The 25926-nt window shown below is 42.2% G+C and overlaps 1 protein-coding gene across 9 annotated transcripts in view; it reads right to left on the reverse strand.

Annotated features, from left to right (window-relative positions):
- LOC143906217 (uncharacterized) overlaps window positions 1-25926 on the reverse strand; it is a 385481-nt gene that overhangs the window by 117520 nt on the left and 242035 nt on the right. For 8 of the 9 annotated variants that reach the window (XM_077422124.1, XM_077422125.1, XM_077422128.1 and 5 more), the window contains one exon: window positions 24939-25076. In XM_077422124.1, the coding sequence (XP_077278250.1) occupies window positions 24939-25076 (138 nt within the window). Of the gene's footprint in view, window positions 1-24934; window positions 25077-25926 lie in introns of all 9 variants that reach the window. The other variant, XM_077422126.1, reaches the window with a different exon arrangement.

Raw genomic sequence — 25926 nt, forward strand, 5'->3', positions numbered from 1 at the left:
CGGATATACATAGAGATAGAGGATGACATTTTGCCGAACATGTACGATGAATATGTACGGTCGTCGATCTTTAATCGTCGTATCAGCGCTCCGTCACGATTTTCATTTCGACATCGCGCTCGCGCGTCACGTTTCACGTCCGGTAAACGCACGCGGCGCATGACTGTCCCGGGATAGTTGAAAGGCGGATAATGGTCGGGGATCAACGCCGCCGACATGATCGACGTGTCCGAATAATTGACGTCCGCGATTATCAGTCCAATCGATGCCAGCCGAAAGTGTCTCTCCGCTCTTCCTCGACAAAGACACTTGCCCGTCTCCTCATTAGCCATAATCACTCCTAACGAGGATCGATACCGAGCAACAGGAGCGAAGAAATGTCTCTCGCTCCGTTCTCCGTTTCCTTCGATGGCATCCAAGTGTTTTCCGGGCTCTTCTTTTAATTGTGCAAAGTTTCGCGAAAGACGGAACTCCCGAAGTGTTCTCGATTCACCGTCCGGCGCGCAAATAAAAAAATAGCCTTTTTACGAACGAATCAATCAAGCGCAATTGTTATTCTTTCTAAATCTGTATTCATTACTTTTTAAGCGAACGATATAAATCGCTTTGTAAGTAAATGCTATAGGAAAAAAACCTATAAGTATAATAGAAAAGGAAATAAAAAGTAGATGTGAAGTTTTATAAGTAGATAGATTGAATAGAACGGTAGAAGCGAGACAGAGAGAAACGCGTGTGATGCCTGGACCGACCTAGAGAAGAACGAAAGCACAAAAAAAGAGAAAGGAAATAAAACGTCGGGGTGCCGTCGCGATAACGCCGGCCAATAATGGGCGTAAAGCACCACCCGCCGTTAAAATCGCTCGAACTACCCCCCTTCCAAGCTGCCCCTTCGTTAGATTTATCGCGGAGGGTTTAAAAAAGAAGCGGGAGGAGAGGCTCAGAATACGGGGAGACGGACGAGGATATATTCGCTCGACGATCCTCTTCGTGGAGGGTGTTTCTGCACGACGGGATGGGAGGTTGGATGAGAGAGAGGGAGAAGAAAAAAAAGAGCGAAATTGCGAGGACCTGTATGCGGAGCGAGCACAGCCCAATTTATAATATTTATCGCCGGTGACCGATAATGGAATTTCGCCGACGCGACTCCGCGCGATTCGCAGCGCCGATACAAAATCCCGAATCGGTACGCCCCCACGGCAAAGTCGTAATATTCGTCGTAAATGCACGCGCCCACCCTCCCGCATGGAGCGCATATTTTTTTCCGATCGCGGATATTATCGCGGATATGTGTAAACGGATGATAATCCGCGATCGCTCAGGTCGACACAAGTCACTACGGATATCTTTTTAATTACAAATTATGTAGGTAATATAAAATCGATATTTTCTCAACAAAAATTTCGAATGTAGTTAATATTTACCACTGTGTAACTCTGCAATTTTTGATATTATACATTTCTATGCAGTTCATTGCAGATCAAACTCTTATCTAAATAAGGTTCTGTAACGTTTGTGCCTTTAGCTTCAGCTTTTAGCTCGAGAATTTCATGACATCCGTAGTGTAGTAGCCGTGCATGTCCAGATATATGCGCCTATGCTCTCGCATGTAACACATTCTATTACAAATCCCGATCGACATTGTAATACAATTTGCATATGTATTTGCGATGTCCGCTCTCGGCGCTGGGCTCGATAAATCGAGCTGCAAACTGCGCGGAAGGGCGTTCGATTTGCTAATTAACCCTCTTTAATTTTGTCCCAAATATTGACCCGAGTTCGCGCTATTGTTGGCTCGGCTGGAAACTACGAAATCGTTAATTACGGCCGACATTGGCGCACGCACGCGCGCAGTTGCGAGTTCGACTCAAATAATTAATCCATTTTCATCACTTACAAAAATTGTTTACTTGTCGAGCTGTTTACACGTCAAAATTAAGTTTGTTTGCCCGGAATGGCTGCTAATAACGATTACGCACAAGCACGGGCAACAAACACCTGTCACTCGATTATGCAATCTCTGTGTCTCATGCTCACAAGAAATGCTTATGAACTGTCGGCTTTCCCATATCTGGATGGAATTTGATAAATTTGACAATTGAAATCGCGACGCAAAATTGGTCCTCTTTGTTAAATGTCGAAAATTATTGAGAATAAAAAATATTCTTTTTCACAATTATACTTTTATCCTAAAAATAGAATATTATAGAAGTTTAAAAGAGAAGAATATTCTGATGTAGAAAGAGAGAAGAGATAAACTTGGAATTGCGATAATAGTATGTTCTTGAGTCCCGACAAAAGTAGAGCAATATTGCTACAACAGTTACTATACAGTTGCGTCAAGTTTCGTTGTTATTCATCACAATCTCTCTAGACAAAGGAGGATAAAACAGCAAGTACAAAACACTACGGAGATGATTCGCTGCACCGCGCTATATGTAAGGATAACCGAGTCCATGGTATTATTACCTCTCGGCTGCTTTCGGAATTTGCTTCGCGAGAGGGATTGTTTAAGATTCTCCTAGGAACGCACACGTGGCTGTATTGTGTGTAGTCGAACGCGGCGCACGACATAGGTATAGACATACCCGGTAGGATGCAAGCAGCCAAGGCGAATTTCTCGATAACCCAAGTTATTAACTCATAAAGGCCAAGTTAAGGTAGGGCTAAAGGATGAAGCATCCCCCGCTATTATCGCGAATTTACATGCCCGGGTGGTAAGGACGAGGGAGACGAGGGTACGAGATGCCCGGATCTCCTTTCCCTCCTTCCTTATTCATCCTTATTCCCCTTCGTCGCACGGAGGATCTACCCTCGATCCTTCGTGCCTTCCCTCAGCCCGCGCGGTTTCATCGGCAATAAAAGCTTACGCTATAACGCATAATGGTTTAATTAAGAAGTTGTCGCACCGACATTCTTGGGATACTGCGAGCGGAAGACGCGGCACCTCGGATGCTCGAGTCGATTTCTGTTCGATTCGTCCCAAAATAGAATCGCGCCTATCGATGTCTGCGTAGCTAATTAAGACAAGCGCTAATATCGTTTATTTGTATTTTTTACTAAAAGTAATGAACCGCGATACAATACTGCCTTCATAAAATTTCGAACGTACATTCAAATATACATATGTAAAATATTGGAATACAAAGATTATTTTACATTTGTTGCTGACAAAGCAAGCAAATTTTTTCACATATTTGTGGAATACTCTCTATATAAAAAATATATAAATAAAATAATAAATCGTACAACAGTTCACACAAACGTACAAAAATTATCAATGTGAATATAAATTGTTTAAATAACGGATAAATTTATGATTAATTACTTGTAGTTATGGGTAACAAATGATTAAAAATTTCGTGGCAACACCAATAATCGCTTGAAATTAAATTGACCTTTAATAAATGTCATTTATGAATTATTACATCACTCTTCATTATTTATGAAAGATTATGATTTATTTTTTATTATATGATTTCATATACGGGTAATTTTATTCTTCTGTACGGCCGATACAGAAGGATGAGAGACGGGAAGGACCACTGAAAGACGAGGGGCGAAGTCCGCCGAGATGTGAAATGGGTTTAATTAATCTCCGCCTAATTGTGTCAAACGCGCGGCGACGACGGCGGTGGCGCCGAGATTCCCAGGAACGTATTAATTTATGCCGCCGAATTATGCAGCCCTCGCAGGTGAACGTTTCCGCCTTTCAGGACTTCTCATAACTCAGTCGTGAGAGTAGTCCTTGTTGAAGGGGGCTAATCACGAAATCTCAGAATCATCCTGAATATGTGCGAACCCGCTCGCGTTAATCCTTTTGAAGATAAATTTTTTAAAAGCAGGCTCATTTGAGATATTTAAGATCATGAGAAATCATCGAGTCATTAAGAGTCACTAAGAGAGATATTAATTTTAACATGCAAAATACTGTTATTTATTAAGCTACAAAAAATGACTTTTTATAAAAAAATTAATAATTTCATATACTTTGTGCTTCCATACGCTATAAATTGCTCACATAAAATCATATATGACACGAATGCTTTTAGTTCTCTCTTGTATATGATTCGGCTTTGTTCGTTTCCATTGAACTTTAATCAAGCAACCCAGTATCATCCGCGCGTGATTGAACGGATTAGTTCTCGATTCGAGCGATGCTGAAATTATAGCAAGCGGAGTGGTCTAAAGATTAATCAAGAACAAGCGATTCATAATGAGACATCACATCCTTCAATTTCTATCAATAGACCTGTTAGCAGATATTCGACATTTCCGTCAAATTGCTCCGGATCAAACCGAGCGATTCTCAGCAGATCGTCATTAAAATGTGATTATCAAGCTCCGCAATTCTCACTTTTCGCCTCGAATAGTCAAAGCTGCGGATTCCAGATATGAATATCCGTTTCAATGAATGCACAAGAATATATTCCCACGAAGCTCGCCGATTCAGTCGCGTTACTATGTTCCATCTCACAGAGCGGTTTCATTATTGAACATCCAATCTTCTTTTATAAAGAGCCGGACCGGAATATCCCTTCCTTATATCGTCTCGTAAAATTTAGAATCTCGTGCCATATTCTTGCGAAAATATACTGCATCCGCAGCGCGGTTCCCGATTAATAACACGCATCGCCGTACCAACTTATATCTCGCGACGCAGCGTCGTCAAAAAATTTTTTACGCTCGCCATAAGGCGATCCTCGCGGCGCTAGCGGAAAAATGCAACTTGATCGCAGGTGCATCGAAAATCGCGATCTCGTTAAGGAGACCAGAGGAGATATGCGCTCATAAGAGAGGAGGGGAGAGAGAGAGAGAGAGAGAGAGAGAGAAGATCTGCGGGCACGTTTCGCGTCGATTCGCCGCGCCCTGTGCGTTGCCCATAAACTCTGGACCTTTATCAAGGGGCCGGTGTGCAGGCGGGAGATAGTAAGCAGCACGTCAAAGAGAATAAGGGATCGATACTCGATAGTCCCCTTTGTCGGAGGATTAGCCCGCGGCTTTTGTGCGGACGAGGGGGAGGAGAGTCGAGCCCTTTCTCTCTTACGAGAGGAAGGAAGACAAGGGCTGCACAACCTATGGGGGAGATCCTTACATCGTTCACCTTACACCATTCGATCCAAACATAATCGATACGCTCGCGGAGCCATGAAATAACCCGCTACAACCATTTCCCAACGATGAAACCGCGCGAGGCCGCGCGGAACGTCGAAAAACAAAGCCCGGTTATGAGCCGGATAAGTCCGGTTTCGTTACATTTTTCCGAGAGAAATAAAATTGCTCATTGCAATTTACACCGGCGTGTAGCGTAAATTTTTTGTTGCTATCCGCGATATGTCTGACAGGGGAGCTCGCTGTATATCTAGTTAAAAATAGAAAACAATATTTCGTGCGTACAGCGAGCACAAAAGCGCTCCAAGTAATTTTAATAACCGCTTACATAATACACGAATGCGAGATTGTATTTTACGTTATATTGCCTGGCCTCGGCCGCTGTAATTATTTTAATTGAGTATTACCCGTGGAATGATATACAACTGTTAATGCATCAAAGCGAAGAATTAATTCGAGTAATTAAGCCGATACGCATGCGACATAATCGAATATTCATAAATAGAATCAGGGACAACGTATACACATATTACAATACCTAAACCAATTATCGTAAAAACGCTTTTACAATTGACTTTTATTGTTCGCTGCATGCCAGGATACAAAATGCATTTGTTTTGGCCGTTCAATTACGATCAATCATCTCTCTGAAATATCTATTTATGCCACGTCTCATCTTTTTGTCATTTTGCTGAAGAATTTTATTGACTTTAAGGTTCTAGGACGCTCGCTCGCGGGGATATCGTTCGTAATCGTAACTCTAAAAAGTTCTTTACCAAGGAGGAAGCCGCATATGGTATAGACTTCGCCAAAGTAATAACCCGGAAAAGTAAACCACGCCGGATTCGACGGGAACGGGCGAACCTAGATATAATTCGCGGAGATGGAGATCCGCATGATACGCTTATTGACCTCGGGTAAGAGATTCGTCCGGCTAACGCGTGGGATATACGTGGCGCGTCCACGTCGGCCCTCTTGCCCCTGCCTTCTCTATTCCGCAAGGATTGTGTTTTATAGATGGATCACGGAGATTTACGCTCGTCCAGGACAGACAGGATTCAGTTTTTACGTCCGCGTCTTGTTTCCGGCGTAAGCTTACAGAAAATCGATTTCGCTTCTTATTATTCCGACTGCAATCTGAATCATGCCCGGTCATGTCAAAACTCGGAGCTTATCACAGTAGCCGCGTGTCGCTCGTATATATTATGTACGCGAGGATTACAGCAAGAGATTCGAGATATATGGAAGACAACGTCACGTGCTGAAATATAAACTATGATCGTAGCCGAATAAAGTTATCCTCGCAGAATTATCTCGTTTATGATACATTGCTTTTTCTGTTTCTCTTACAAAATTTATTATTTTTATCACGCATTTTTTTAATACACGTGTGACTCCCCAAAGATCCCCGTATGTTTTCGATACCCTCGAGATCGGCCGTATACTTGGACTGTGCCACGATCGCGACGGCGTAACCGCAGCGACGTTAAACTCCATTGGAAATGCACATAGATCGAGTCAACTTCTAATTACAGTTGGAGATTCGCGTCTCGCTTTGTGTATATGTGTGTGTATGTGTATCTACGATCTTTGGGAGAAACCGAGTCCCAAATGCGCGGTTCGATCGATCATTTTCGACTCGGGAAGTTCGAGTGCTTTCGCAGTTTCGAGCTGGATTAACGAGTTTCCTCAAAGCGGTTGTCGACGGAGAGAGGGAGAGGGAGAGGAAGAGGAAGAGAGAGAGAGAGAGAGAGAGAGAGAGAGAGAGAGAGAGAGAGAGAGAGAGAGAGAGAGAGAGAGAGAGAGAGAGAGAGAGAGAGAGAGAGAGAGAGAGAGAGAAAGAGAGAGAGAGAGAAACGGAGGGAAACGATGACGACGAGAATGCGAAAGGCGACTACAGAGAAAGGGGTTGGGGGTTTGTGGTGACGCAGATATAGATCGGGATTCCAGAGCATGACAAAGCCGGAGGAAACGGTCGTTAAATCCGTCCGTAATTTCGCTCGCGGGTTGCTTTGACCGGTGGAAAAACTCACCGCGGAGAGATAAATCGTTTCTATCAACTTCGATACCGTGTATGTGCTTTGCGCGCATCCGAAGAATGAGGTCGAGATGAATCAGGAGTTAAAACTACAACCGAAATTAACGCAATACGGTCAGACCCAGCTATATATATATACACATGGCTGGTTGCAAAATTCATCGAGATTACATATAGTTGAAATAATTCTTTCTATGCAATAATTAATAAATTAAAAGCTGAAATTGCGTCTTTCAGTAAAAGAAAAATCCACCTACGTTTTAAATCAAAATAATAGGAATTAAATACAAGATATTTTGGGATTGAATATCAAATTGTCGATTTAAATCTCATATATGTTGTATTTGTAAGAGTTAGTACCCTGGCAAATAATCCACGGACGTAATTAGCTTGCCCCGGCTCGCGAGACGAGCTTTGGCGGTGCGTCGAAAAGCGTCACCGAAACGCGCGCGATTACGATTGTCCCTGTAAACTGGATTATTTTCCGACGGGAGAAACGCGCGCGCGTGATCGCCGCATCCGCTGTGCTAGGCGGTGCGGTGCGGCATTGTGTCGCGTTCCGAAAATTGCAGTTTCCGTAGGAATTTACCGGCACTTTAGCACACTCGACAACGGCGGCGCAACAAATCCCGTGCTGGAAATTTGACATTCTACCGGACACACGATAATACGTTTTATCATCGTGGGGCGAGGGATGAGCGATGAACTTCTGTAGCGTCATGTGTAGCACCGGCAGTAAAGACTGCCGAACTCGCTTCCTTCGAAGGCACCCGGAGGTAGGGGCACCGTATAGGGAAACTACTTCGGGCGCAACTACTCCACTTTATTACCGCGCGGTTCACTTCTACCTCACTACCGTGTTCGCGGCTTTACTGTGTCTTCGTCCGTCGTTCCTATTCCGAAACTTTCGAACGCGCACGAAGCCTGACACGCGCTATGCGCCCGTGTCGAAGCTCCGGACTAATGTCTAATTTATCATCGTTCTCGTCGTCGACGTGCGAGGGTCGTTGATAAAAGGAGTCTAATGAATATACTATTTTACAGCGCAATCGCGCGGCCTACCGCCACTTGTTGCTAGACGGCGACGACGACGACGACGACGATGATCGGCGATGTGGCGGTGCCTTTTCAAGCGCGCACAAAGCACTAATAATTTCTCGCTTATCGGAGATTATAGCTCTTTAGCTTCACAGAGCTTGTGCACTTATTTCGAATAAATTAATCGAAACTTGCGTCTCGTCTTCTTTTGTACCAAATACGTTAATAATAGATTTATTTTTTCTTCATTACAAACTCTATTTTGAAATTATACAGAAGTAATTTTGTAGCATGACAAAAGCTTAAAAAAAAATAGCACGTATATACAAAAATAAATTTACCTTAAAATAAGAAAATAGCAATAAAGTTTCCAAAGTCCATTAAATTTTCTTATATTAATTCAGAATAAAAAATGCTCTTTTAGTACAACATACGCAATTAATCACAATTATAAAGATAACGTTTCGCTGTTTTTTAAGTTTTAGTAAAATAAACAGCGTCATCATAAAGTTTACGGATTATTAAAAATTCGTTCAAGCGAAGATCGATGATTACGAACGATCGATATCGTTTGCAAACTGTGTACCTGTGCAACCGCAAAGTGCAATCAGCTGGAACGTTTCAAATTTATGTTCGTAAATATTTACGCAATACATCGATTATTGATCGCGAAAGGGTCGTGCAATTATTTAAAAAGCTATTTCGAAGAGAATCACGAGCCCGCGTTTACCGTCGAGATCGATGGAAAGGTGCAACTTTAACCTGTTTGTATATATCTATCGATTTTAGATCACTTTTGCTAACATCGTGAGGTAGAAAAAAGAGCAGACATCGGACCGAAAGTGCGAAAATGGATTTTACGCGGGAAAGAATTTTCTCGCAAAGCCGAAAGCGCAGCGAACTCGATCCGCGAGCGGTTGAGCATCGGCGAGAAATCGGCTCTTTGTCGACGGCTGCTCTACCGCTGGCCACCGGCGCGGCGGCGCAGTGTCGGAGGCCGGAAATGGTTTTTCCTGCTCGTCCCTCTTGGTCCCCGCGTCGTCGAAAGTCAAGAGGGTAAATATATGCCCGCAAGACTAGCCCGGTTTTGTCCGCGTCTCTATGCGTGGTGACCGCGTACATAGACGCGTATATATATTTTTGCAGGTGTATGTGTGTCGCGTCTGTGAATCCCAGCCAGGAACGCTCACCGGGTCTGGAGGTGGCGGCTGCCCCTGCACTTGGCGTGAAAGGCCGTTAGCATAGGAATGGTTCGCCCTCTCTCGAGTGGAGTGGAGTGGTCCATTGTCGGGTCAGCCGTTCGGTGGAAGTGCCATCGGGGACTCCAAGTGTCGTATATACCGCGAAAGAACACGCGCTGCTGCCGCCACCGCGCCGCTGCCGCCGTCGGCCGGGGGGTATCGAGAGTGCGGACAACAATGGAAAAGGGTGCCACAGTGTGTCCCGGCCGCGCGCGCGTTCGCGGGTTTCTCGTTGTTACACCATATGCCGTACCCCATTGTCCTGGCTATACTGTTTGCGCGCCGAAGGCCCGACGTGACGCGCCTTCGCGTCACCGCGTCGAAAGTGCACGTTGACTCTTTTCACGTTAACAATGTCGAGATGGGTGTATCAACGCGAGAGCTTACGGTGCGGAAAAGTTGACGCGGATAATGGGCCGGCATATCGACGGCGAACATGATACGTGAATTAACGAGAGGATTTCGGAGTGACTTCAGATCGGAGGCTGCATCTCGGCGAGAGAGATTCGGAAAAACCGAAAATTCATCACACGGCAAACAAAGTGATGAATGGTGACAATATTAGAGATCCTTGATAAACTTGAAAGATAATGCGCGGGCCACTTGTATACCGTACAAACTTTCTTGTGCCGAAAAGTGTATCCGGTCTCTTTTTGCATCAGGAAGTATATATTTAGTCCTTCCAGATTATCTTCCAGGCTAAATATATACTTTAGACTTAAGACTGCTAAAAAGACGTCAATAATACATTTGACGTCATGCCGGCTAAATACATTTGACGTCAGTTAGTATCAAGACTTTACGGCGAGCGTGAAAAATCAATACAAGATATTCGATACAAGAGTATATCTTATTTCGTCCATCGGAGAGGAGAAATTTTTCACGAAGAGAAAAGCTCATTTCTCATTTCAAGGATATCTGTTTACGTCATTCGAAAAGAAGCATCAATGAATATCTAATTGGAAGTGTTCGAGAGTGATTGACACGACTAACGCTCGCGCTAATTTCACGCGGACCGCAGTTTCGACAGTCACGTTCGCAGGAATTTCTTGCCGAGAAATAATAAAACAGCCGCCCTTACCCTCTTCTCCCCTTTTTCGGCTGTGTCGCAAACACAGGAGATAAAGCAATAAAATTATGGAGCAGAGCCAAGCGCGAAAGCGCGCGCGACGTTTCCGCTGACTGTCTTTCTCTCTCTTTGCCCTTCTTCCTATCTCCTACATCCTTTCACTCGACTGCCCCGTCCGTCCCCCACACGCTACATTTTATACACAACATACCGGCGTGCGGCTTTATTGCCGAGTAATTTCGGGAAGTAAGCCAACGCGGCAACGCGGAGAATTACGCGGCTCTCACGCTTCTGCTATTAATTCACTTTTTATCGTGGAAAAATTTTTATAGATAAAAGAATGCGCGCGGACAATCTGGGAGACATTCTATACGGTCATTTGCGTAGTTCTACGAAAGGAAATATATAGTTCAAATTAACTTCTTCGTCCAATTGAAAAGACGGGGTCATCATAAATCATTCACGTCGGATCCGTATAGAAAATCGCCGAAGAGTTGAGAAAATGTATTACAGCTCGCGTTTTCTTAACGGTCAACTTCCACGCTTCTTCGGTAGACCACGAAGATTTTCTTTTTTTTCCTCCCTCGCGAAACAAAGTTTTCATCGACAAGCGAGATCTACTGTACCGCGCGTCGATGGCAGCCTGAGTGTGAAAGACAGGAGAACGTGTATACGGGGTAAGAAAGTACACCAAACTACGACCGCGAACTTCCCGTGTGTCTTCTGCACGAACAAGCCTTCGTCAGTCCTCGAATTTGCCTATCGATCACTTCATTTACACGGCCGTCTCCCTCTTCCATCACTACTTCTATAGTGTATTGTCACCTCGGTGGAATCTTCCGTGTCTACTGAGTAAATAAGGGAGAAGAGCGAGAATCTTCGCCTCGGAATGGATTTATATGGAAAACTGTGAAATCGAGAGAGAGAGAGATCTCGCAAAACAAATTTGTTCGGGCAAAGAAAAATTAAATTTCTTTAAAGTATGAAGGAGAAGAATACGTGGACTTTTTTAACCCATAAAAATTAACATTTACCGTTGGGTCATTCATCATACCATCACGTTGAGTAATGTATGCTACTGATTTTGGAACCCAAGAATTATCAGCTACTATGTCCCGCCGAAAAACCACCACGTGCGCTACGAGAATGGATTCGTATCTCGTCATAAATATACGAGTAAGACAGATCGTAGAAGCTCGGATGACAAAGAGGTTGACGAGGGATATGCGCTACGTCGAAATGACGGATGAATACGCACACCGGTGCGAGAGAACACCCCCCTCGGAAAGTTTTTCGACGCGACGTCGAAGGCAAAATACTTTCCCGGGATAATAGCGGCCGAGAGTACAAAGAGATGTCGCGCCATGTCACGTAACTTCGTGTATTCCGTGAGGATAAAACACGAGAAAAGCGCACAGCCATGTCTCGCGCCTTATCCTAAGCTAACATCATCAATATGACGAAGGACGACCTTCATACGTTATATCATTGATTAAAATCATCATATAATTAAAATAAGTTACTAATAATGTTTATATACGATATTCGATCTTATATAATATAGAAAATACAGAGTATTCTTTCTCTCTCTCCGGTACTCTTGATCCTAATTTAATCAAAGTATTCTTTAAGAGACTTAAAGTTAATTTGCACAAGAAGATATGCATTGCCGTAGAACTTACTGTGTGTACAAAAATAAATGACAAAATAAAAGTGGAGTAACATTTCATATTCTGGAAACCTAAGTCCTCTCTGAATACACAACATGAGAGAAGATACATTCAGGGAAGGAGTTATAATACAAGCTAATTATGAAACAGAAGAAGGCATAATAATAGTAAGAAACAATTTAAGGCGGACGGTACAAGGGTAAAGTGAAAGAAAACTTTTTCCGGCATTAAGAAACAAAAAAGAAGTTACGACGTGAAATGAGATAGAATAGGAAAATATAAGGAAAACTCGGTTTACGTCTTGCGTCATCTTTCTTCGAGTGATGTATGTTCATTAAATAAGCAAGTAATAAATATATTTTCAACAGCTCAGAGAGAAAGAGAGGGAGAGAGAGAGAGAAAGGATTAAGTTTGAATAGATTCTTGGAAAGATCGTCTCGCGCGATCTCTCCAGCGAGAAACTTTGGCGGCGCTGAATAATTGGGCTGTAAGTAATTGAGTGAGTAATTGAATCACACACGGATCGCGCGGAATTGATTATAGCGCGGTGTGTTCTCTCGCCGCGCTGTCTATGCAAATCTTCGTGACGTTTTCATTAACTCGACGTCTGCGCGCGCGGGCGCGGCAACCGAGAAGATAAAGAAAGGGAAAAAGCGAACGAGAAGAAGATAAAAAATGAAGCGAAACGGAACGGTGGTGCACGCTCGCGCAGAATAATTAAATGCGTTCTCCCGCGGAAATTCATATTTATACTTGAATCCATTACACGGAAGCGAAGACGCGCGAGAAAAGAGCTCCCTTTCTTCCTTTCTGCGAGGGAAGCGCTATCACTTTTCTCGCGGCGCGCTCGCCGTCGCGAAATCACTATGCCGCTCTATCCTCTCTGTGTGTCCTCCGTCCTTCTCTTGCGCTCTTCTCGAAAACGCGCGGAGCGAGCGAAAAACCGAGATACGTCGCCGACTACCGCGACGGCACTTTGAAATTAACTGTTACCCGTGCTTATATACATACGTAATGCACGGCGGATGTTTAAATCGAGTGAATACAAAGACGAGGAGTCTGGCGATGGAAAAGTTGTATGGCTGCGAAATCGAAAATTCAAAACAGACGCGTAGCTATTTTACGGGTTAAACGCAACCGCAAAGTCAATTTTCCCTCGACTCCGATCGAGTAACCGAGCGGAGAATTTCGCAAAATTCTTTTCGATATCGAAATTATTTTTAATTAACTCGGTATCGACGCCGAGAAGTATTCTTCGATATCGAAATTGCGTAGATAAAAATGTTAATTATATTATTCTACGATTTACATATTTATGATAGATCAATGTAGCATGTAGCTTTATTCCCTCTCTTGTTCACTTAATATCTCACCGTTCGCTGATACGAATTCGATAAACGTTAATAATTCTTATAAAATTTGCATCGACGAATGTTAATTATATTTCCTTCTGACGTATAGCAGCTAGACGATAAATGTAGCTTAAATTCTATTAATTCCTCATTCATTTGAATTCCGCGAGTCGCTAACGCGTTTTGCGTATCATAAGCCCATTTATAGCGTTCTCTGTATTGCCAGTGGTATGCGCGGTGGCGAACACTATCTTTCTCCCAAGCGAAAACGACCGACCTTGTCGCACGACGATTGTTCGGACCATAAATCGCTGTGAAATCGTTTACGTGTATACAGCAGATATACGGAGAAACATTGAAAGGTTAACGGCGATTGCGTACATGCGTGTGTGTGAGGGAGATGCGTATAGCGCTACTTTAGGACGACATCAGGAGAAAAAGAAGCGCGAAGCATGCGCGGCATAAAATATGAAGTGCCATCCCATAATCTCTGTCTACATGTGTCTATTTTATATCTGCCGCGCAATTTGCGGGATAAACCGTCGAAAAGCACTTCCACTTATCGTGACGAACAGTCGAGTTTAAGTCTTTCAACGCTACTAAGAGAAAAAATAAAAATAATCGAGTCATAATGCTATAAATTAATTTAAAAAAATTTCTCAGTTAACATTTAATGACTAAAAAAAGGAATTTGACTATTCATTCTATCTCAAAATTGAATTAGCTATTAATCTTATTAATAACAATTAATTCTTTGAAAAATGCAACTCTTGATATATTCTACAATGCCACACAAATTCCAGATTGTATAGACGCTTTACACTACCTAAAGAAACAGATGAACCTCGCCCCCATGGAGCGGTGTCTTCCTCTTCGGGTAATGAATAGCTACTGTAATTGTAACCACCGACACGGTTCGATTAATCTCGCTCGCAACATCCCCTCGGTAACGAGATTCGAGCGGGAGGCCGCGATATCGGGCATCATTCCGAGAACAATTTCTAGCACCGAGAGGTAACCGGTAGAGCGCCCGGTACTTTATAGGGCTAAATGTTCTTCCCCGCTGCTATTGGCCGCGATAAAACTTCGGAAGCACCGAGAGGATGATATCTCCGACGGCAGAGAAAGAGGCGGCATCCTAGAGCACCTCGAGGTGATTTTCGCGAAGCGGCGGCGAGGCAAATTGCTGCTTCCTACGCCGGAAAGGGAAAGGAGAACGTAATGTCGCCTCTTCTTTTCATCGCTTCTCCTCTGCCTTTTCGCCGTCTCCGCCTCCGCCTACTATGACGCTGGCGCTCGTAACATCGTCGACGTCGACGTTACGAATTGCGATAATATTGACAAGGCGGAGTCGACTGGCGGTGTGCCGAATAGGAAGTAGCGGATGGAGAAACGCGGCCCCTTGCTTGGAAATTCGGGGCAATTATGCGACGACAGACGGCGGATACGCGCGAGAAAAGAGCCTGTAATGGACCCATCAGCTAGGAGCGTATTGATGGCGTGGTAGAGCGATATAATAAGAAGTCGGGAGAAAAATGTTTCGGCTTGAATATCGTGGAGAGTTTTGTGGTAATATGATAAAGCGAGCGAGCGAACTTTTCAATAGGCTGCATTTTCGTCGAATATTCAGTACTCGAACAATGATCCAATGCTGGTTTTGTTTCCCTACATTTTTTTGCTTTATCAATCTTCTAATTATTTCATATAAAATCTCTCGGCTATAATCTAATAGAATATAGATAAGCATGTAAAACTCAGAATACATATATATAGCTAATGTTACATCTGTCTAAGTGAATCAAGTTTTAATTTCGAATCGCATAACGCTATTACCGTGAGCGATTGTAATATCACGCCAACCTGCCTGTACGATTAATAAAAATGCACGGGTAATGCGCGTACATTTCGGCTGAATTGTGCCATATTCCCTCTGTCACCAGTTCGCCGTCATGATGTATAACTCCCTCCGCGATGCGGAACGCGTTTCAAATGTGGGAACGTCGGGGCGTATAATAGAAACTGCGGATGTCATGGAGAAACCGGGAACAGAGTAGATGGTCCGTGGTCGAATTTCAGTCATGGCCCGCCCTCCCGCCGCCGTGACCTGTCTCGATCAATTTACTTCTCGGCTGCATATCAATGCGGGATGGAACATTCGTCATCGGCGAAATGGTGCGTCGTAATATACGTAATTAGGTATTCCCGCATGGATCGACGCCGGCATGGCAGTCCCATTTCATTTCGAATCGGAACTTACTTGCGACTAAGGTGAGAAGCGTATGAGTATACGAGATACGCGGGACATAAATGTGACTTGAAGGGTTTAGCAAAACTGCTAATAACGACAGAACGATTACGGCAAATAATTATAGCGTTGAATTGGACCATGCAGAAAATGTTTCACGTTCGGCTATTGTAAAATTTCACGCAGCAAATTGCACGAATCGGCATCAAGATTTATTGATGATGTTAATATGTCGATTTTCTATTTACTCCCTTTTGTTTTCGGTCTCGCTTTCGGTCCGTGAAAAACTAGCTAGTTTTCACATTAAACTTCGGTAAGAGGAAACGGCGTTAGCGGTCTTCGTGATCCTAGGATTAGGCGCGCATAAAAATATATTCGCAAAACGAGCACGCGGCTACGAGTCGATTCCCCTTTCGACCCCGTAATACCCGCCCCCAATGCCGCGAATTACCTACTTCCGGTCGTTTCAAATTGCTACCCAGACGTTTTTATTCGGCCATTCTCGCCACGTTTCAACGACGCACGTTTAGCCACTCGCAGCCTAATCGGCGAGGCCCATTTCATGGAAACATTAAATTTGGATTAAGCTTCTATCCCGGTATCGGCAAGATCTAGATAACGATGTTCTTGCTACATATGACTAGCACATGTATTTTTTGATAACATTGGTTAGCACTGATATTTTAATTTAAAAAAAAAATAGAGAATTATATTACATTAATTAAATAAAATTAGTTTATATACTAAGAATAACGAAATGTTAATAGTGTTCATAATAAGGTAGACGAAGCTTTTAACGGTGCTGAAGAGGTGCAAAAACAACTACGCTTTTGTCTTTATATGATTCTGTCTATGTATAATATAGGTATATAGATAAAGCTATTTAATCGATTTGAATAATCGATCTGAATTTCCCATCTTCCATCTTTCTATCAAGGAAAACTTTCGGAGCTATGATATAAAAATATTCTCGTCGCGAGTAAACTTTCGTGTCGCAATACTTAATTCAACCATTAAAAACTTTCATACTAATGATGTATAATGCTCGAAAAGCACTTAAGATCAAGATATAGAGCATCATAAATTAAGAAGATATTAAACTCCGACGATAAATAAATAATTCCCAACGAACATTAAAACGAAGGCAGAATATAATTCGATTCATTAAGCAATCATTATAAATTATTTTATTACATTATGTCAATTATAAAGTTTCGAGATATTATATATAGCACGATGTTAAAAATCAACTTTAGAAATTTCCTTTATAATGCGCATACTCTTTGCAAATAAATGGCAGCTCACTCACAGAGAGAGCAGTCACAAAGGAACTTTATGCTCCGGCATTGAATTCCTAACAAGATTTCTAATCGTCCGGCATCGTTCGTTCAAAGTGTTAAAGAGCGACTAGCATCTTCAACATCAAAAACTCAGAAGGAGCTGCTAACAAAAAGGATTGGCAAGAACATCGAAACTGCGAAAAATTTTAAGTGGCGCAACCCAAACTATTTTACCAAAATACAAATGTTTTCAGTTTAAACTTATAAATTGCCGAAGTTTCCTTTCGTAAGTATTCGAGAAGATCGATATTTACAAGAAGTGTTTAACGAGTATTAAAAAAAATGACGATTCTCCATGGAATATTATTATTACTCGCGAGTAGCTTCGCGACATCGAATGATTTATTCAGAGAAAGCATCGTGCAACAAGAAGTCGTTCCGGGGTAGAGGTTGCAAGAAATTTTAATTAATTACGCGGAGAAATAAAACACCGCCGATCAGAGCCGCCCCGGGCCGGTAATCCCGACTTACCGATGATTAATTGCGTTTCGTTAGTGAAGATCTCGTGTGCGCGCACGCGCGCAAGCTCGCGAAACACTTCCGCGAAACGTTCCACGTTGTCTTCGCCGCGAAGAGGAGAAAGAAGAAAAAGATGTACACGCGCCTCCGGATGAAGGACACTTAATTTCAATACTCAGCCACTTTCGGAGCTCGCTAAAGCGAACGTAATGGCAATTCGCGCGGCTCTGAACGTTGCCGGATGGCTGCCGTTCGCTTTAGTCACGATTATTAAAATGCACTACAACCCCTCAGCGTCTCCTCCATTTCCTCTTTACCCCGGTGGCAACCGGTTCTTTTCCTTTGGAAGGCGAGCCTCTTATCTTTTCCTCCTTCCGTCTCTCTTTCGCCGAGCCGACCGTTCCTTCGGCTATTTACTCTTTATGTCGCGGAGAACTCCGTCCTTACTACTGGCTCTTCCTCCCTACCTCCTTCTAGTATCCCCCGCTCCTCCTGTATACCCCGGTGATGTTAGCAAAACGAAGGAGGAAGGAAGAGAGCCTTTTCTTCCTTCTTCCTCTTTTCAATTTAAGTTCACCTCTGCTCAAGAACGCGGAGCTTTTCACTCACAGACGCGCCCATGCCTGTCTCGGCTCGATCAAAGATGAACGTTTCGACATTTCATTAACTTTCTGACAGGCGTGCACGTGTACCAAGTGTAGAAACATTGGGAATCCTTTTTTCTGAATTCGAAAATCGATTCTCTGTTTTCTCAGGCTTTCGGCTAAATTTCTTTTCAACTAATACACTTTATTATCTCCTTTCCCTTTCTTTCTTCTCGACTTTCGTGTAAATATGGAGTATTAAAAGCTTTAACTATTATTATGATATTTTGACGAGGGAGTGGATTTTTGTTCTGTATTATACCCCAAAACTACATCATTTTTGAATCAGTGGGTACTTAATCTACCATTTTAGCATTATTCGCGAAATAATATCGATAATTTATTTTCTGAGAGAACAAATTTTATTTTTTGTCCTTAGATGAATCCGGGCTTGGCGTGTTTCGCGCGTGCGAGGATCGTGCCTTGTATACAAACGTGCATGCGTGTCACGGCTACGTGCGTGAGTGCGTCGACCATGTGTCCGCCCCGTGTCTGGTGAGAGCGCAAGCACAGCGCAGGACGACAGCGAAATCGTATTACTAGTGCATTGTGAGATCTGAATAGCCGGCATTAGAGCCAACGAGGTTGCAGCAGGCCGTTCCTGCTCCATCTCACCGTCTCTTTCTCTCCCTCGTCACACACTCGCTCTCGTCCCGCTTTCCATCCCCCGTGTGTCGCCTCCGTTCGCAGTCTCCTTTCATCCTCGTCTTTCTCGCGCCTCTCCCCTCGTATCCGCCATCCCGCGAATCCTTCGTCGCACATCCTCCCACATGCTCTTCCTTCCGCCACCTGCTATCCGGTATCCCCGACCTCTGGACTCCGAGAGAGACCTTCCCGTCCCGGAAACGAGCGTTCTACGACGCTGTTTACCGCGAGCGAAACGGGAAAGACCGCTTTGGGCGGTTTATGAATTTCGGTGTAAATTAGTACCTACGGCCGGACTATCGAAGGGATCTGAGGAAGAGATATGACGCCGAACGAACGATCGTTAAGAGCAGTAAAGAGCGCGATCGGTGAACGGCCGAGGCATAAACTCACTCGTCCTCTTACTCCTCCTCTCCTCTCTCGCGTTACGGAAATTTCGAGAAAATGGTGGTAGTATACACATATACATGAACGATTATATCTGCACGGGCGTGCAGATCCGGCGATGACCGTAATCCACTGGGCGCTTTTATGTAAACTGTAATATTTACGCGTCTTTGCGAACCCGCCTCGTCGGGCCGATAACCAGTAATAGCTTCCCGAAATATCGAAAATACTATTTAAGCGCCGTTAATAACGATTATCGTTATGTCGACGCCATTCGTTAGAAAATCAATATCCTCCACATCTCCGGGGGATATTTTAATATTGCGCGCGACCGGCGCCAAGTATTGATATGCGTTATATACCGCGATTCAGAGAAATGGATAATATTTCTTGCGATGTACGAGTGTTCGATCTAAAATTACACTTTTCTTCAGGTAACTTCTTCTCATCGTTACACGAGGGAAACGTCACGTGCGCAAATCGCCTATACACTCCTCTGTATATTGTTTTAAACTTCGTAAGAAATTCTTGATTTTCTAGATTTCTCTTGTTCTTGATTCGCTTTTCCTTGCATTCTTAGTCGCGCATTTGTTCATTTAAATTTTCAAAAATAACGTGACGTCAATTTCATTCCGGAGAGAAATATTCTTTAGAGACGTTTTCTAATCAATTATATCATATTGAAACTAAGATTTCTTAATTTATTTATTGTACCGCGGTCAACACAATTAATTTTCTTCCTTATACATCAAAATAAGTTTTATTGTAATAACAAATATAAATAATAGTTGGACATTGATTTGGTGACAATCCAATTTCGCGTTTACGTCAAAAGAAAGCTCCTTTTTTCCTACTGAGAATGCCATTGTTCGACCAGCTCGGGTCAATTTAGCATCATTTGACACATAAAATCAAGTTTCTCGCGAATGAATTCCCCCCTACATAGACGCGCGGTTCTAAGAGCGTAAGACGCCAAGTTCGAGTGCTGATCGAAAGATTGGATAAGGAATCCATAAGCTCCGACGTAATCTCAACGTGTTTGAGAGCGCATTGGAATCTCAGAGGACTATCCGACGAAGTGAATTCCCTCCAACAGAGGATGAAAAGCGGAGGAAGAGGAGGAGAAAGAGGAAGGGAACGGCGAGGGCGAGAAAGGATAAGAGAGCGGACGAAGAAATCTGAGGACAAATTTCCTACCGACGGATCTGTTTCGATATCTCTCTGCCTTGGCCAATGGCACTACGACGACCGCGGGCTGTGGATTTTTGCAATTGCATCGACGAATCTCGATCAGTATTGTTTAGAAAGCGCCGGTGGCGTTATATCGATCGCCGATGCGCCACGCCGTCAATATGGTTCTCCCTATCCTCTTCCCGTGTATTATCGAAAACATTCTCTCGTTAACTGAGTTACGAATAGAATAATCCGAAGCTCTAAAAATATCTCGAGCGAAAATTCCTTTCTCCTCTAATTTGAAGAAAAATGAAAAATGTAGCTACATATACAGTTTCTTTTCGCTTTTAAATGTCTTTTCATGCTAAAAAACGCGACGCTCACATGACAAAGAAAAAAAAGAGAAGAATTATGCATAAAATGTATCCGACCTTCTTCCAGAAAGACTGGCGAATTCCAGAATTTATCACCAAAGAAAAGTCTAATCTATCATCGTAAAAACTGGAATTATTCCAGAGCTTGCAATTCTAAAAAAAAAAAAACGTTTCTCGCTTTAATGGCACTAAGAATGATGAAATATTGCAATTATCAAAAAAATAACGTAATCAATTAACAGTGACATTTCTTTTGATGTTTGTGAAAGCTATTCGATAAATTTACGTTATAATCTTGAGAAACAAAATTCAATATTACCGTGACTCGTCAATAATAATAACACGTCATTGTGGCTTAATAATATATACAATATATAATGCATACTTGAGAAGGATCAAGTATTAAACGCATCATAAACGCAATTATTATGATAATGTAACAATTGATGTAAACATTTCACGCATATGAAATTATAATCAGCGTATACCAGGCACAATGAATGAAAAAATGATTATTCTTTCACCGGCATTTATATCATCTGTCGATAAAAAATTTAACAAGTTCCAGATTCCCATGTCGGGTAACATAACTTTAATTGTCGTAATTAATTAATCAGCGCGTGTCGCAACTACCTTTATTATAACTCAGGCATATTGGTAATGCACCAATCGCAATTTGCAAATAGAATACGCAGCTGATAACGGTTCAATTATATCCATCGTTTACGATCGACTATAATTGATGTTCTATCCCAAGGATCGAAGCTTATGCAATTACGTAGGGAAACCGGCTTTCAGAAATGATCAATTTAAAGACCGTCAACGTGAAATAGAATCCGAGATCCTTCCAATAACAAGCAAAAGTCGATGATCCGCATCAGAAGCAATTAAAGATAATACGTTAAGAAACGATAAATATAAGAGAAAAAGAAATTTCTGAACGTAATAACATTAGAGAAATCGTTTCTCGGGCTCGCAAATGGAAATGACATGTTGTGCAAGACGAGTAATTCCTTTAACGCAAGTAAATAATATAGTGATTTAAAATTTCGGAGCGTAGTCCTTTCTGCAAATCGAACAAATCGGAAAGAGCCAAATTAACGTCTATCACATAGCGCACCGACACAGAGAAAAGAACGACATGCATCTCGAGACTCGACGGAATCACGAATGCCACCGGTGCGCCAAAGTAAACTACATCACGTCCGACTGCGATTGCGCTCTTCCCAGCATCTTACGATCCAGTTCACGGTATTGTTTCAAGAACAACAGGAGCTATCGCGAATTATCCGACCGTTCAGTTCATTCCATTCGTTTGCGCGACCCGCAATCAGCTTGTATCGGATTGCTCTCGCAACGAAGAGCACAAAAACGAACTTTTCTCGTGAGATTTACATTTACCATCGTTCGCTTCGGTTCTAAAAACGAACATGATCCATATGCGTACAGTATGACATAAATCCAGATATTATACACCACTGCAAAAACTGTGGTATACGTTTTTGCATAGAATTGAAAACATAGCAAAAATATTACGAAATATTATCGTAAAGCAGGTTTGATTTCGTAAGCATTGCGAAAACCGGATAAAGCTCACTTGGCAAATATAAGAAACCGCATACTCTGGTTTACCATCATGACAGAAATATTCAACGTATTCATTTTATATCAAATATCAAATCTTTATGTCACGAGGAAGACGTATCCGGAATATTACGCTGCTAGCCGTTTTTTTTCTTCGCCGATGTAAAGAGCAAATTGTTTCCTTGCTTATATCACTAGTTGCACAAACAAGGAAACGTCTTATGCCAGACGATACATGCAAATCGTCTTGTCGCGATGAGACTTGTTCATAGGCGAGCCACATATCCGTGCGGCCTTCCGCGTCGGAAGCTCTGCGGTCTCTCCGCATCGTCGCATCGCATCGCATCGGTACAACCACTCGCCGCGAAATTGTTCTAACGAACTTACACTCGCGCGAAAGTTATGTGCTATCCGTACACGCACGCTTCACAAAGAAGGGCCTGCCGGCGACCGCGCTCGTTTGGAGTTTGGTGGCAAAATCCGGCGCCGACTTCCTCTTTCTCTGTCTCTCACTCTCTCTCTCTCTCTCTCTCTCTCTCTCTCTCTCTCTCTCTCTCTCTCTCTCTCTCTCTCTCTCTCTCTCTCTCTGGCACGTTTCGCCCGTCGCAAACCGACTCCCCTATAAATCCACTCAACATATACGAGAACCAAAGAATGATGGAGGAGAACTTCCTATGCCGCAAAATATACGGAATGAGAGAATGCTAACTGCAAAGCGAGATGAAAAGCGCTCGAACTGCACGAGTTATTTTGCAAGGTTTGCCCAAAGTTTACTTAATAAATCAAAACGTTATACGAAGTTGCCTAACTATTCTGAATCAATTTTAAGATTTATGGATTTAATTTCCGTATTCTTCGGCTAATTTTAAGTAGATCCCTGATAACATTTTTATCTAAAACTTTATTCGCACAAGGATACATGAAACACAAAGATTGCGAAGAGTATAGTAAGCAATGAAATTTTTGCGACTTTCTTAAAACGATTATGTTTCACATATAATCACAAATTGTTTATAAAAATCTTCATTTGATAGTTAAATAAGAAGTGTTTCAGTTTCGATAACATAGCACGAGTGAGATGTGTCTTGCGGAAATGTGATGCGAGCACCGCGGTCAGGCGCGTGTTTAGTGGCTCGTGTTTCATGATCAGAACGTTTTTGGCTCGTGAAATCACACACGTCGAGACGAGCTGAATGACATCGATCAACTGACTCACGCTACCACAATGCGCCAATATTCATTCTTGCTGCAAAATCGACGGATATATACCAAACCGATATTCTTCGCATATAATTAACGATATCTTCGCTATACTGAAAACGTAATAACCTCTCGAACAACTTGTGCGAAACATAATTTCGATGCGTATTGATTACGACTTTTGGCTCAACCTGCGTTCGAGTTCGCGTGGGAGATGCACGATGATATTAATGACGTCGCAAGCTTCGATGTTTTGCATCACGTTTTATAAATAGGACAGCTGATTCATTGGATACGTTTGCTAAAAGCTGCTGTTTAGAATATAATATCAAACGCCGAATGTGTATGACGCACTTTGTAAAGCAAATGGACGATTTAAACAAATTTGCCAAGAACTTAAAAATCTCTGCATACGTTAAAAACTAGGATAATTGATTTAGTACAGCTGTTCTAAAGGAAATAAATAAATATACGCTATGTACTTGACTGAACGAGAGAAGTGATATACCATTTTATGTTCAAATTAATTCGTTTTTTAATCAATATTACAATAATATTTTTCAATAAATATTATAATACCAAAATACTTTGTTCTATAGAATTCCTCATTCTTCTTAGGTACATCGAATTAATAACTAATCTCCGCTCCGGAGGAAGTAGAATGTAATAATTGAAATTACTATTACACCCACCGGCTGATCTTGATTGTCCCTCAACATTTCTCCAAGAAACAAAGCGTGCGCGTTGCACTTGTGCACGACTGTCCCGACGGTGGCCCGTTATATACTTGTCGGAAACAATAGGCATTATATGTGCCGCGGCACACGCGCGACAACAGCTTTCCCTCCCCCTTCTGACTTGTTCGAACTAGTTATAACCGCTGTTCCTACGTGCCGCTGACGAGGAGAGCAACAATTACGTTAATGCATTGTCCCGTGTTCCGGCGCTTAACGACTCGGCGCCCCCATCGACGTTTTGCACTCTCGCAGATTGAATTAAATCGAATTACGGGAAGTCGCGCGTTAAAATCATTGTCAGGCGAATTGCATTGTCGCAGTTATCTTATGATTCATCATCTTATCCTAAGTCGAAATTGAGAAATTAAGCATTTCGATTGTAGACAACGTGACGTACTAAGCGCTACGAAACTTCGTTATTAGCGCGGGTTGACATGAGTTAAACTGAATAAAATTGTCATTATTTATCGACATTAACGCATAATTTCTAGTACGTCGAAAATTTCTTTCGGTCGTTAGTCAATCACGGAGGCTCGTTTATATTTTCAACGAAAATTCCACTTTTTCTGAGATATATCGAGATGTTTTCATCTCGAATAAAAATTAATTGATAATTAAATAAAAATAACTTGCCGGTATCGTTGTCTCCTGGAACTCCGAGACTGTCGCTATTGTCATTGATGAAGGCCTCCGCCGTTGACGTGAAGGTTTGAGGTGATAGCGTGAGGTCCGGCCCGCTCTCACTATCGAACAATTCTAAGTTCCCATTTCCTGAAAATAAAATATTAAGTAGTATATATTATTAATTAGTATTATGTCTCGCATCAGCAATAGATTTGTATCCTAAAGTCAATTAATTTTATTTATAGATCTAAATGTCAAATAAAAGACAGGTGACCTGCGTTGACAAACGAATAAGATTCTTCGTGCGCTAAAAGTGCGTACCGCAAAAATAAACTCTTTATAAATAAGTTGCGTTCCTACGTAGCGCTCAGAATTATTGTCACCAATTCTTTTGCGGATATCATCTGTTAATAAACATATTTCTATTTCTTTTCTCACAATATATATTTTCATAACATATATATTTTTAAAAGTAACGTTACCTATATAAAAACGTTTAAAAAAATTACAACTTAAGAACAAGCCTCGTATAGAAATGTGTGTGCATACCTAAATTCAAGATATCCATTGACCGCATTTTTACTCAACTATCAACGCGCGACAAAATTACTTGCTACGGATTAAACGAGAATTTCTCAGCTGCACAAGAGCAGCGCGGCTTGCGTATCTTTCGCATATCTCGCCACTAAACGGCAACAACGCTGGAGCACACTTGAAAGATCTCGCAGACAGTGAAGATCTCTCGAGGCTCCGGATGATTTCCGTGATACAACGAGAACGGCTATGCGCCAAACTTTGTGCATTTTAGGATACTAGCCCACTTAAGTGTATCGTTAATGACATTCCCCGACCAAAACAACATCGGATCACGCAAGAGGACCAATAATTATTTAAAATAACAATAACAACATTTAAATTTTCAATCAATATAAATTATTAAAAAAATTCACGAACTTTCTAAAAAAAAAGAAGAAAAAACAATAAGTGCGAAAGTTTC

Source organism: Temnothorax americanus, unplaced genomic scaffold (assembly GCF_048541705.1).
Source record: "Temnothorax americanus isolate GAGA-0224 unplaced genomic scaffold, ASM4854170v1 Scaffold7, whole genome shotgun sequence".
NCBI classification, from domain to species: domain Eukaryota; kingdom Metazoa; phylum Arthropoda; class Insecta; order Hymenoptera; family Formicidae; genus Temnothorax; species Temnothorax americanus.